Here is a 14,515-nt window from a genome sequence, read left to right as displayed (position 1 = left end):
GAAATGTACTTCTCTAAAAAGGATGGTTAGGCTACAAGAAAGAAAAGCGCAGTTGAAAAAGTCATCATTTTATTGCGCCGTATAATTGACAAATATAAAATGGGTGTTTCAAATCTTGTAAAGTATTGTGAATAATCACCTGCTCCACAAGCCACAATAATATCAGGAGTTGCCACTAGAATTTGGGTCTACAGGATTAAAAACTGACTCCAGAGTGGAAGATGATGAACCGTTGCTCAACAACCTTCCTCTGTCCGTAATGAACTGCTCAAATAAATCTGCTTTGCAGTTGCATAATCTCTATTAGTCCACTGCTGTTCTACCCTTTGTGATCTCATCTATGAAAAACTGATTGCCGCTTTTAGTGAGCGTGTAAGCACACGGATTTCCACCACCACCGAGGCTCATTTTCTCCAACCATTACTGTTCTTCTGAAGGTCATGCCCCTGATGGGATGCCAAACGGTTATCAGTGCGGATGCTGCAGTTGAAATAGCTGGATTAGATAAACAGTGCATCCATCATGGTTGTTTGAAAAAAAAAAATCATGCTGGTATAATGCAACGTTGGGAGTCACTGCACTATTAAGGTTTTAGAGGAAACCATGCCTCTTTTGTCTTCATTATTGTTCTTCCACTGTCACAGTCCTGTCAAAGTAATGTTAATGTTATCCACTTGCACCATAGCAGGAAGCTGAGAGTACAAATCCAATTAATCCTGCTGTGTTTATTTACTTATGATCAGATCTATTGGCCAGTGATGGGATGATGAGGCTTCATGAACCACTGTCCTTATTTTCCGAGCCCACTAGATGGCACTCCCTACTGTGAAATCTGCTGTGTGTCTGAACCACCATTCTCTCATCCATTTTAAAACAAGAGTGCCTGCCTTTAAGATAGGGACAGAAGGATGAAGAAGAATTCCTCTTAACATATATACAGTACACTCTGAAAGTTAAACTCTCAATAACTATTCCCTTAAACTTGGACCCCCGGCCTCTTTCTCAGCACAGCAGCTCAAACCTCCACCTCTCCTGCTTCTCCTCCAACTCGCATTCACTCTCACTCCAGCTCACTATGTCATCAGCAAACATCATCGTCCATAGAGACTGCTCCCTAACCTCACTTGTCAGTCTGTCCTTAACAATAGCAAACAAGAAAGGGCCGAGAGTTGGTAATCCTATTCCCATGTCGAAGCCCTCCAACACTCCCACTCTCCTCTGCCTCACTATCCTCAAACATGTCCTGCACAATCCTCGCATACTTTTCTCAGATGCTCCTCATTTCCTCTGAGAATACCACACCTCCTCTTGCAGAACTCTGTCTTTGGCTTTCTCAAGGGCAACAAACATACTCAGTACAAACAACAGTGCTGCGTCTCGGCATGAAACCATACTGCTGCTCACTGATGCTGACTTCTCTAAGCCTGGACTCTTGAGCACACCCTCATGGCGTGACTCATTCCCCTTTGTCCTGCTGTAGTTACTATAGTTCTGAGAGTCCCCTTTGTTTCTAAAGGTCAGCTCTGAAACACTTTTCCTCTGCTCTTCAGGCATCCTCTTTGCCTTCAAGGTTGACTTACAACTTCTATACTAAAGAATAAACATCAAATGTGGTAAAACTTTTGTCACTTACACTTTTTATTATTCGATCTCTAGTATTTGAGATTTCTGTTGGAGTTACTGTGTGTTTACACATTCACTTGGCAGTGCGCTGCCCTTTCCAATATAATAAAATGAGATGAATTTAAGGATTAGTTTCTCAGTTCCAATATAGGACAGACCTGGGCAAAGTGTGGCGCAGGGGCCGTATGAGGCCCGATGCCTGTATTTGCGTGGCCCTTTTGGCATCAGACTAAAACTGTAACTGATATGTTGTAATTTTTCTGCCTTTTTTTTCTTTCCTTCCTTCACCACCACTTAAGCGGTGAATATAGCATGTTTTTGTTTTGAGACTAAAATGTTCTTCTTTTCATTTGTGTGTTTTTCTTGTTCCTCAAAATACATTGAAGGAATATTGAAAATATATTTTGAAATAAACTTCTTAATATCCTTACTTACATTTAACCTTTTTAGGCTCATTTCTTCCTTGTCACCTAAGTATGTTTTTGGATATTTTTCCATCACGTCACGTCAGTTTTTACTAGCCTGGTTGACCTGATTCAAACCTTTGCTGCGTAATGACCCGGATAACCAAACACTCTCACAAACTTTTTTCCGGCATGTTTTGTAGTCATCGCTAAAGATCTATAAGAACACATTTTGGATTTGGAGCTACACATTTGTATCACTGCCAATCCAAGGCTTTGCTTTTGCACTTTACTTTGGTGCCGGACGGAAATATGAGTCCGATATGAGGTGACCGTCCTTCCAGCAGCAACAGAGATGTGACAGCAGGAAGTTGGCGCAGTCCACACATGCAGCCCGAAATAACTTTTTATTCTCTCTCACATTGTTTGAGTTTGGCTCTGTATTAAAGCAGCTCCCTGCCGCAAGACAAATAAATATTGTATCACCTGAGCTCAACACTTTTTCAAAAGTTTTTTGTACCTTCAAACAAAGATATCTGACTGCACCGTCAGCTAATGATGAGCTGGGTTGCCACTAAAAAATAAAGCATGAAAAAACAATAGAAGAAAGAGCATTTTGTTGGTGTGTTCCGGCCATATCAATGGTTTTGGTTCATCAAATCTGTTTCCATGGCTCAAACAGGAAAGTCTGCTGTATTTAACAGGAGGCCTCTTTACCTTTCTTTTTCATTAGATACTCCTTTGTTCCTTCCATGTCTCTCTGTGGTTAGAGGGATAAACACAGAGCACAAGAGTGCAAAAACAATTGTTGACTATTACCTTAAGCATCTGTCACATCACGTGCTGTTTCAATGGTATAACCTGCATGCGCCATTCAACTCTTCATCTCCTTCTTCCAGTCAGCTGTCGTCCCTCCATCAAGGCCAGTCGCTGCGGAGGAAGAAGAGGCGCAGTATGTTGTCCATTTTTTCAGGCTTCAGAAAAAATCGTAACTCCACCATCTCCAATCAGGATTCGGAGTAAGTAACACAGCAGAGGGCGCTGTTTACTGTGTTCAGTATGTCTATGGCTTCATCTGAGGAAGGAGTTCTCAGCTAAGTTGTGTCTTATACGGTTGCTAAGACGGCATGAGTTTGTTTTGTGATCGGGAATTGGACAAAACAACCTACTCAATCATCACTAGATCTCTTTGACTTTTTTTAGACATCTTTTATTTTCAAGCACATTTTCAATTGAACTGGTTGTCTGAAGGATTTGTGTACTGTTTTTTTGTTTAAGGAAACATACTAACATATTTGGGAAAAATGTTTTTTTTGGTAGTTGTGCAACTTTTTTTTTTTTGGAAAGTTATTACTAATGAATGCATTTTTTTTTTGAAAGGTGCTACTCTCTCTGAAACGCAATGCAACCCCAACATAGGCGATTTTGCTGAGCAGCCGCTGCAGTAGGGCTGAACAATTTCAGGGGAAAATAAATATTGTGGTTATTTGATTTATGATTTTTCTCAAGTCAGCCATTTTTTAAATATTGGCAAGAATAAAAACTCAAGTTAAGTATTGATTTTAAGTGTATTAATGTGCTTCTTGGATAACTGCTAAACTGAACTTGGATTTTGTTCAAAAACATCCTACCAAACTGGCTGCAGCAGGTGAGGGAGAGCATCACCTGGTGCCACCATGCTGCATCACATTATCCCCCGATGACCAATGCGTTTTTTGCTGATGCAATTTCAGAAATAACTAGCAACTTATGGCCAAGCTCGAAAGGGCAGGTGATCTGCCATTGCCTTGTTTTGCGTGGCCGCCATTTTTAGGTTTTGTTTACATCTGATGCTGTCCTGCAACAGAGACAGAACAAATTAATTGAAAAATGGGCTCCATCCTGCACATGTTGGACGATCAGAGAATCTCTGAACTTCCGATTACCATCAGACGCTGATCAATAATTCAGGCCTGTTCCCATTTTTCTGCCTTTTTGGTTCTTTCTGTTTTAGTCACCACCACCACTTCAACAGTAAATATAGCATGTTTTTGTTTTAACACTAAAATGTTCTTCTTTTCATTGTCAATTTTTGTGTTTTTCTTGTTCCTCAAAATACATTGAAGGAATATTGAAAATATATTTTGAAATAAATTGCCCTTTTATCTGGAACATCTGGTCCAGAGTTATGTTGACTTATATTAAAATCAAATCCAAATGAAATTAAATATTCAAACAGCGTTCATGGCATATTCACAGTTCTTAATAGCCTTACTTACATTTAATGTTTTTATGTTCATTTTGTCCTTGTTACTTAAGCATGCACGTTTTTCCGTCATGTTTTGTAGTCATCGCTGTCTTTTTTTTCTTGATAATGGCCCTTCACAACTCTTTTTAAAATCATGTGAGGTTTCATTTAAATACAGGTTTGAGCCATAGATTATAGAGTGCCACCTGGTGGTCTCACAGTGTTTCATGAAACTTCATCGGCTCATTGCAACTTGGCTGTTGGAAATGTATGGACCTGAGAAATAAAGCGGCGGCCTCACCTTGGTGTATTTTTAGGAGGCAGACTGAAGCTTGTGACAGCTGTTAACTCACATGCCGAGTGACTTCCTTGATGGGTTCAAAACTCTGTCACTCAGATAAAGATCTGTTTCATCTGACTTGTTTTAGTCTGACACCTGATACAGACATCTGAAGTTGAAGCGTCAGGCTGAGCTGACACAGGTGAACAGACCCGTCTGCTGTCAGCTCTCGCTGTGAACCAGCCCACATCAGCCTTCAAGCATTGATCCGTTCGTGGAGGCCAAGTGGAAAGCTAAATGAAGCTTCTGGAGATTTCACTGCTTTGTAGTTTCTCAGCAGGCGCCGCCGCAAACCCTGCCCTGACTCATCCTCACCTCTCGGTTCTGACTCCTGTCATCGGTGGAGACCGCAGAGTGAAGATTGGAGTCATGTTCACGCGAACCGTGCTTCAGTTTCAGTTTAATTTAACACCCTTATCATCGATCATGTTGACGTAGGGCAGGCTGCAGCGGAAGCAGAGGGAATGTTGGACACAAATATTGCTCACTGCTTTGTAATTACGGAAATCACTCATCTCTTGAGCCAAGTGCGCGAGGCCGAGTAGGAGGAGATGATGCTCAGCCCAAAATCATTTCCATAGCCCAGATTATGAAGGCTTTTTATCCCCTCTCAAAAGTTTCTGATGATGCTTCTTTCCAACTTCAGCAATCGTAATGTCTTCAGAGAGCCGGTTGTTATCTGCTCTGACCGCCATGACAGCCTTCTGACTTCAGGAACAGGCACTTTTCTCAGTTAGAAATGTAAATATAAATTAGTAGGAGGCCTCCTGCTGATCAATAGCACAAGAGTTACCTTCACTCAGAGGAAAAGAAAGATAGGATTATTTTTAGTCCACTAATAGATGAATAGAAATATGTCTAAACTGCCAGAACTGGGTATTTTTATCTCACTTGAATTGTTTGGTTTTAGAGAGTTTTAGAAACTGCTTTTATTAATATTATTATTTTTTTATTATATATTTTTTCTATTATTCACCATCATAATTGTCCAATACTGACTTTTTTATGCTTTATCTTTTTTCTTCATTTCGATACAATATTTTCATTTATTTATTTATTTTCAAATCTCACTGTAAGTCAACCTTGTCTTGCACTTACTTCACTTTTGTATTTATTTATTTATTGTATAATGTGTTTTTCTTGTTTTGTGTTTTCAATGATGTCATTTTTCTGTACTATTAAATTCTTTTTGTTTTAATTAATTAATTTTAATCTTCCCATTTCTTCAAAACCAGTCTCAATTTTTTAGTGTTTTATTTAGCACTTTAGGCATTGACAATCTTTTCCCATTTCCTTCTCCATTTATTTATTTATTTTTTTTAACAATGTTAAACTCTGGTATTATTCCAGCTGCGCCTCTGAGAACGTGTACTCCATGATTCAACACACCAAGGATGCTGGGAAACCCGACATCTCTGTGTGTGGCTCTAACGGAACAATGGGCATGCCTTCGCCTCGTGTCAGTCAGGGGGTCCCGGTGCAGGGCTACAGAACCTCCAGCCCCACATGCCTCATCCAGCGACAGGTACAGGAGGTTTACTCCATTCAGATCTACTCCAACTGAAACTTGAAAACCACTCGGGAGAACACCGACCTTTGCCCAGCTGATCATTTACTACCATACTGTGTTTGTTTTACCGTGTTCCTCTGAGCGTGTGGCTGTGTGCAGGTGCTTGACCAGCCTTCAGTGGCTGTCGTGCTACATTCAAAAACAGCGTGCCGATAAGGTTCTTCAGTTTATTTTTAAGAAGGCATTAAAACAGTAATATTAAATATTATTTGGAAAATTGTTCCTGCATATAAAACATCACTGAGTAAAAAAGTATAAAAGCTGTAAGTTGGACTGAGTCTTTGTCTCCACTCAGATATGACAGAAGTCTTTCAAGTAGTCAGCCACCGCCAGCCATCGTGTTTACCAGCGAGGCATTTTAAGTCTTCTTTTATCCAGCACAGTTGCTCCAAGTCTTCTGATCTCTTCGAGGATCTGGCGGGGATTGTTCAACATCGCTATAGGATGTGGGCTGAATTTAGTTTGGAATGCTGGTCGTAAATATCCACCATTTTGAAAGAGAATATTTGGAATTAATAGAGTCAGTAATAAGGCCAGAACTGGACCAAATAAAAGATTCATCCGTGCTCTTGAGATTTGAAGCCTAAGGCGTCTCCTGAAAGCTGTCCGGAGTCCGCCCTAGTTCCTCATGGAAGCTCAGAGTTTGAGGTCGGTCTCACTTGTCAGTCCACAGACTTGGTCAGCATGGTGTACAGCTGCATCGGAGCCGAGATCGAGGACTCCGACAGCAGCAGCACCTGCGATTTCAAAGCTTCAGACCACGACGGCGACGGATCCGCGGCCATCTCCGAAACGCCCGAAGAGGTGCGGACCAACGGCCATGTGGTGTCCTCCAAACAACAGACGGACAGGCAGATGGAGGCGGGCAGGCAGGAGAGGATCGTAGCCTTGACGGCCTCCCGGAGCGAGATGAAGGAGGACAGACCAGGCAGTGAGGACGGAGCCCCCTGTGTGCCCAGGCCAGAGCCGCCTCCTCAGAGCACCAAGCCCAGTTTGTCGGCGATGAGGCAACGACATCTGCAGGAGAGTTTAGGTACTACTTTTTTTTTTTTTTGCCTGACAAGTTAATCTTTACATGCACAAAAAAGCACAGACAAATTAGAAAATTTAGTTTAAATATGACACTCAGCCCATAAAATTATCGTTTTGGTTGTTGTAATTAATTTTTATTTTTACATTAATTTTCTTTTACCTGGGACATGAAGGATGCTGAACATCCTGTTTCAGCTGTTGCGACTTCAAAACAATCCATACCAGAAAAATGTTTCACTAAGAAGAAAATTAACTTTATTCGCTTGATGGTTGGAACTTCCTCAGCTTCTAGTGGAAGTAAGATCTTGTGTCTGTCTGCTGAATCAATGAAACTTGTTTTCACAGAAGAAGCTGGACGTCAGGAATTAGAGAAGGATCAGAGTGAATGGAAGCGTGAGGAGAAACAAATGGCTCGAGGACCCGAAGGGCAGCGCCCTCTGATCCCGGCTAAGGTACTGTGTGCAAGTAGTGACGGGTAGATGAGGTTTCACGACACAGTGTCCTGATATTCAGAGGCCACCAGATGGCACTGTCTGCTGTAAAATGTTTGGATTTGAACAACTAAATGAAGCCTCACATCATTTCTAAACCTAGAGTGCCATCTAGTGGCCTCTGAAAATCAGAAAAACTTTTGTGATACCTCATCTGCGCTGATGTATAAGGCGGTGTGTTGAAGGTGTGTGGTCTCTCCTCACTGCCGTCTCCACCTTCAGCCCAGTCTGGAGCTGATCACTCCTCCAGAAATCACCAGGAGCCCCACGAAAAGCTTGCCAGCCAGTCCCATCAGAGAAGGGGAGAGAGAAGAGGAGAACATGTCGCCCAGTGACATGGTGATCTATGATGAGGTGGCCACGGAGAGGAAGAGCCCAACTGCTGCTGAGCCAGCAGGTCCTGCCAGCTCTCACGGTATCAGGCTTTCATGCGTCAAGTGGCGGAGCAAAGGCCTCCAACATCTGGTGGCTCTTGAGCTGTGCAGTAGATAATGTGATGTTTTTATTTATGTATATGTTTATATATCATTTATTCAGATCAAGAAGAGGATATTTGTCATTTACATATTGACTTTTCATGCCACCAGATGAGACAGAAATGTCTGAAAAAAATAAATGTACTAATGCAATAATACAGAAGAAATGTAAAAAAAACAGTTATGTCCATATACATATTTATAAAGTATATGCACTTCAAAATTCATACATAATTGATCAAGTACATTTTACATTAATATAAAAATATTCCAATAAAATAAATTATTTATTCAGTTGGTTGTTAGTTTTGTTCCACATTTATTTACATATTTAATAATTTAGTATTTTAAATATGTATTTACTTATTTATCTAATTTATTTATTATTCACTTTCTTTTTTCTCCCCTGTACCAGAGGTCACGCTTGGCAAGCACAAGTAAATTGATAGCGCTTATTTTCATTTTTCATTTTTATTTTCTTAACTGACTGTTGCCTCGCCTGAATACGACTCTTTTGATTCACCAGAAATGAATTCAGAACAGAGTTGGCAGCCAAACTTCTCATCGCTGTTCCATGTGACTATCAACAGCTGGAAAGTCTTAGTTCAGTGAACTGGAAAATGTTTAACTGCTGTTTGCTTGTTTATTTGGAGAGTGAAAACAGCAGGTGAGTCTCAACTTCACCTGAGGATGAAGCTCTGGTGACGCTGCAGGACTTGGGATTTACTTCCTCTTCCACCAGAATAGAGTTGCTTTCACTCTTCACTCCACTCACGGATTAGACTGAACACATGCTGGCTGACCTGCTGCAGCTCTGAGAGTCGATGTAAAGGCTTCTGCAGATGTAAAAGCAACAAAGGAACATTGTGCTGATCGGCGCTACAGCGCTTCCTAACCTTCCGGGTCCTCAGAGGTCTGTGAGCGAAGAGGACCTGATGTGTGTGTCACTGCAGAGTAGCAGCAGCCTTCCAAGGCGCCTAAAAACTGCCATTTTAGCTTGACTACTGATCATTGTTTCATTGCAGACCCTCTCCCTCTGCTGAGAGTATCACCCACTAGTGTTCTAAACAACTGTTAAGAGAGTCAAGAGCCCTGTTTTCATGGGAACTGAGTCCCTCTCTCTGAATGACCTGAAAATTACTTGTGTGTTTAGTTGATATCTGACATGAACAGCGGGGCCTTTGAATAAGAGACTTTGAAAGAGAGTTTGAAAACCATGCAGGATATTTGGGGGTGAATCTGGGTCCCGTTTGTACCTGCCATGTTTCCTCTGAGCACTCCAGTTTCCTCCCACCGTCCAACAGCTCAGTTGATGTCTCAAAATGTGTGTCCACCACTCAGTCAATAAATTAAATATATCTGAGGCAGTAGAGTGACCTGGCCAGCAGATGTCAGTAATTCACTTTTTAAAAACGAAAGAAAAGTATTCCTGATTCATTTGTGCTGTGTTGCATTGTGAGGCAGTGTGGGAGCGAGGAGTCTGCGTTATCAGGAAACAAAATAACTTTTGGTTTTTATTGTTTTTTAAGTGGTTGGTGTACAGTATCGAAGGGTAAGCACGGTGAGATCCTAAATTGCTGTGCCTCATTCCTTTCCTTTTGTTGTCGACTGCTCAGAAAGCTCTAGTGCTGAGTGACTGAATGGATCAAAGTGTTTGTACTACTGAGGTTTAAGTCCATGTTTTCTTCAGCAGTGGAGGAAAAAGGCCACAATGGATTCACAGCCACGTCCCAGCCGACAAGGAAGTCCAGCTCCTTCGACACAGGTAGAGTGGCTGGTTCCCTGCTGGTGTGTGTGTGTGTGTGTGTGTGTGTGTGTGTGTGTGTGTGTGTGTGTGTGTGTGTGTGTGTGTGTTCCCTGCCTGCTGACTGTGCACTTACCTCACTGACCTCACCTCCCTGTTGGCTCATCTGCATTCATGTTCACGGATCACTGCCATGTCCACACTGCTCTGTTTACATTGAAAACCTCATGTAAAAGCTGAACATCTGCACTCCATAGTTTCCACGCTGCAGCATCAATGATAGCCCGATTTATGATTTTGATAACAATATTTCAGCTCGTCCCTGTGCTCTGACCTTAGTCAAGACATGGTCTGAGATGTTTTCAATGTCAAGGCAGTAGTATTGCATATGCTGGCTGGCGTCCCCTCCTGTCTTCCTCGCACCTGCACTCATGGCTTCTCCCTCCTCCAGGCATGGAACGGGACAGGCACTACGATCTGGAGAGGTCTTCAGATCGCAGAGTCCGTGTGAACCATCCCAGTTTCCCTCAGTACAGAAACAGATCTCTGGATTGTCCTGGACCTGGGACCAGGTGTATGTATCTGTCTCCTTTACTGAACATCACCAGTGTCGCTCATTCCACCCGAGTTTTTGCGGTAAAAACGTCAACCTTCTCAGTGCATGTGGATGCGTCATACCTTCCCTCCTTGCGGCTGCCACTTTATCAAACTCCTTTCAACAAGCAGCTGGCTCTTTATCTTTATTTTTTTTCCTGCTGGTGTCGTTGGGGTGAGTGGCAGGCGAGAAGGCGACACGTCACCTATTGATTTATCACGCTCACAGATGAAGACCCCTGCTGGGCAAATCATGGAGCTCATGACTCTGACAGAGAACCAAATATTTTAAAGCATTTTAACTCCATTTCTACCTCATATTTTTAACGTCTGAATATAATTTGACTTTAAAAACATTTCAAATTTAAACAATTTTTTTGTTGACATCTGACCGTCCGTGTTTTGTTGCAGGCCTCACACAGTGTTGAGTCATGACTTCCTGTTTCTCGGGAGCCATTCAAATCCCGCCCTGCTCCAGTTTCCCTGCTGATGCCGTGTTTTGTGTCTGTCACAGCAGGTTTGGAGAGCCCACACCCCGGTAACAGAGAGGCTTTATGACATTACAACCCACCTGGACGGTGCTCTGCTGCCAGACGCGCGCGCATCACGGAGGACTGGACCGAGACCAGCTTCTAAATCTTTCTGTCATCCCTTATTTTTAACGTGTGAAATTCTGAGGATGCATGTGTGGTATGCTTTTTATCGGAAACAAATTGCACTTGATCGGGGTTTACTCTCAGGCAGTGTTGGTGACCTTCCGTTTGTCTCTTAGAAGTCGGTGTCCTTCATGTTCTTTCACTCTTTTAAATGACAATCTCCAAGAAGTTTGTATTTATTCTACTAGAGCTGTAAATACAGGTCATGAGTCTGCACTAACCTTCTCCACCGCTTTTACTTTGTGAAGTCATTTGATAACGTTTGTTTCTAACTTTGCTTTTGGCGTTTGCTTGTGTCGTGCACTTAGCCGCGTCCCGGGTCACGTGTGTGTGTGCGTGTGTGTGTTAGTGGATCGCCTACAGTTTTAATGATTTTGCAGGACTGAAAATGTAGTCTATTTTCTAAAAATGCTTCGATGAATTCAGTCAGAATAAATAAAAGTGACTTTACAGATGACGATTTATCTCTGACTATTTGTTCATTCAGTTCTCTCTTCATTATTATTAAGGGATTCAACATCACTTCTGTTTTGAGTAGGCAAGAGTCCAATGTGAACTCCAGCATGTCACTTGTTCAATATAAACCACTGTACTTTAAAGGAATTGACTTTCTGTTTCATAATATACTGCCTGGAAAAGGTGCTCTTTCAGTGCAGCAGCTCAGCCAATGGCCTGCAGTTGTCCTCTTCAGATCTGGAAACCACTGTGCTCAAACCGTTTCCTGAATCTTTGCCTTCAGATGTGTGGATGTAAATATTATAAACATCAGAGAGACAGCAGGTATAAAGTCATCTTCTCACCTCACTGGAACAACTGCACTTGTTCTTCTCCAGATGTGTGGATGTAAATATTATAAACATCAGAGAGACTGCAGGTATATAATCATCTTCTCATCTCACTGGAACAACTGCACTTGAAATTCCTCAGTGTATCTGTCGGCCCAAATAGAAATGATGGTGTTCTCAGGCGTGGTGAGTATAAAATAGGTGAATGTATTCAGTTCCATATTGTGCTGGGATTTGCGTGACTTAAATACGTTTGGCTTCTATTTATCAGGTTGTACTTTGTTATGTAACCACCAGATGGCAGCAGAGACTGCAGGCCTGCACTCGGACACTTGACGCTCGTCAAACCCTCTCGATTTCAGAATAAATCATGTCTTGAAAATGGTTGACATTTTGAGTCCATAAATCAAAAGAGCGATGGCTTCCTTCCATACCTATCAGTATAAAAGATAAGTTACAAGTATTTGGTGTAAAACCAAATATGCAGAGAAGACTGGGTGATCACTTACTCTTTGACTTGCTGGAACAATATAATGTGTGGAAATATAATAACCTCTGCTGCTGTCTGTGTCAGATGCATATGAGAAAAAGCAGAAGCGTGGTTGGATCTTTTCTGTAGTTTTAAGAGTAGTGCTTAATATTCACACAACAGCAACCTAAAACTGGAGCTGTGTGACGGTCGTTGAAGCCAAAATCTACGTAGATTCACCCCAAACATTGACAATGAGCTGATAGTTACATGTGATTTCTGTATTGTAAATAATTCTAGTTGATCATCTTCAGTTCTTCCTGAGCTGTTGACACTTGTTTACTTCCCTGGCGCAGCAGAAGTTCTCAACCTGTTCCGATATTAGCCGAGCTGCACATGCAGGGAATAAAATCATGACTCAGCATGTCAACCTTTGACCCAACATGAGACAAACATGAGTCCTCAGGTGGCAGGACGGAATCGACACAAGGAGTCTCAAGGTAGTAGATATGGGATTGGGTATTGGGCCGAAGACGGAGCCCTGTGGTAGCCCACAGGTAATAGTTGCATTGGACAGAAACTGGTTTGTAAAAACATTAAAACCAACGTAGTATTTTTCGACTGAGGAGCAGGTCTTAAAATGGTTTACAAATACCTGATGTTTCTGTATAAAAGCAAAGTGCTGCTCTGCACTCTCATGACTACTCTCCTCTGCCATAGTTAGGAGAAGAATTCAAGCAGTTCTTCAGGAGTGTAGAATCCAGGTTGCACATACTTCATCATGAAAGAGTCTGATGGTCGCTCCTGGTCAGCGGTGGTAAATAAAGTGCGTCCACATGAGCAGACCAGACTCGGGTGAATCATCGGATGAAGCTGAGCCCCAATCTGCAGGAGAGCGTGCACTCAGGCACGGCAGTGTCTGTGGAGCAGGTGTGTGCGACCGAGAGAGCAGATGTGTCAGCATGACCCAACAGTGAAAGCTGCTAATGCCTCTATACTACTGTTGTCTCTCAGAGGAGCTGAACCCAAAACCGGTATCTAAGCTGCGAAGTCAATCACTTTTTAACACTTCTTTTCTTGTTCTTGATGTTGTCAAAGATTTTAGCAAACTGCTTCACAGGATTTTTCTCACAACAACCTGAGCTGTAGCTACCAAGTGGATTGCTTGAAAGATAAATGTTTTATCAGGTCTGCACGTTCAAGACCAGTTCAACCAAATGGTTCAGCGTGACTTTAGAGGTCAGAAATGCAAAGTTACAACACAAATTTACAAATGTAAATTAAATTAATAAACCAAATATATCAAAAATATATTGCAAAAATGTATAATAAATTAGTCAATATCAATATATAATTATTTTAAAAAATCCTGGTGGGAGAGATAAATGTCATGTTCCGTGTTCTTCTCTCGTGCTTTTATTTTGTTGTTGCCTGTTCGTGTGTGTGTTTTCTTTTCCTTGTTTCTCTCCAGCTTCACAGCAGCGCAGCTGGATGCCATTCTGCTGATCAGACTCCACTGATTTCTACGCCTGGGTTCCAGTCTGTGCTGCCAGATGGTTACTTCCGTCCTCACAGTAAACACTCTCTCGACCCTCCGTTCTCTCATGTTCCATTTGTACATTTCTAAATTCCGTGCGTGCTTGATCTTCTTTCTGCCGCCTCCTTAGTTGGTTTTCTTTGCTCCGTTTTCTGCTTTCTCGCTTCTCTCCATTTGATTGTGCGTGAGTCCTCTGTATAACTCACCTTTTTTCTCTCGTCCTAGTTATTTCCTTGTGTGTGTGTATGTGTGTAGAACCACCACCAAGGGCTTTTAGTGTATTTTAGTGTACAGACAGCCATGACAATGAATAGTGAAATTGCACTACAGTGTTTCACATGTGTTGTCTCTGAGGTTTTCTGCCACGACCGGAATGGTCACATGACTCAACCTTGGCGCCAGGGAATCGCTAACTACAGAGTCACCAACGCAACACAAACATTGCACATCTGTTCCATGTAAGACTTGAAGTGATACGGTAACACTTTAAGGCTGATTACCTCCGCTTCCCCGACTAAAACCTTTTATATGGGCTTTTTAAAGAGGCTCCAAGTGTTGCCCACTCGA

The 14,515-nt window shown here is 42.0% G+C and overlaps 1 protein-coding gene across 12 annotated transcripts in view; it reads left to right on the top strand.

Annotated features, from left to right (window-relative positions):
• Positions 1 to 11,738, top strand: part of carmil3 (capping protein regulator and myosin 1 linker 3) — a 117,488-nt gene extending 105,750 nt beyond the window's left edge. The window contains exons 33-40 of one of the 12 annotated variants that reach the window (XM_053884385.1): positions 2,927 to 3,046; positions 5,945 to 6,119; positions 6,831 to 7,197; positions 7,542 to 7,648; positions 7,910 to 8,102; positions 9,854 to 9,928; positions 10,359 to 10,481; positions 11,019 to 11,729. In XM_053884385.1, coding sequence (XP_053740360.1) covers positions 2,927 to 3,046; positions 5,945 to 6,119; positions 6,831 to 7,197; positions 7,542 to 7,648; positions 7,910 to 8,102; positions 9,854 to 9,928; positions 10,359 to 10,481; positions 11,019 to 11,059 — 1,201 coding nt within the window. In that variant the 3' untranslated portion in view covers positions 11,060 to 11,729. Of the gene's footprint in view, positions 1 to 2,926; positions 3,047 to 5,944; positions 6,120 to 6,830; positions 7,198 to 7,541; positions 7,649 to 7,909; positions 9,929 to 10,358 lie in introns of those variants that run through there. The other 11 variants (XM_053884384.1, XR_008416477.1, XM_053884381.1 and 8 more) reach the window with 11 other exon arrangements.
• The last annotated feature ends 2,777 nt before the right edge of the window (positions 11,739 to 14,515 follow it).

The sequence above is a fragment of the Synchiropus splendidus genome, chromosome 13 (assembly GCF_027744825.2).
Source record: "Synchiropus splendidus isolate RoL2022-P1 chromosome 13, RoL_Sspl_1.0, whole genome shotgun sequence".
Taxonomy (NCBI): domain Eukaryota; kingdom Metazoa; phylum Chordata; class Actinopteri; order Syngnathiformes; family Callionymidae; genus Synchiropus; species Synchiropus splendidus.
The sequence above is the reverse complement of the archived record's forward strand: the minus strand, read 5'-3'. Positions and strand labels throughout refer to the sequence as shown.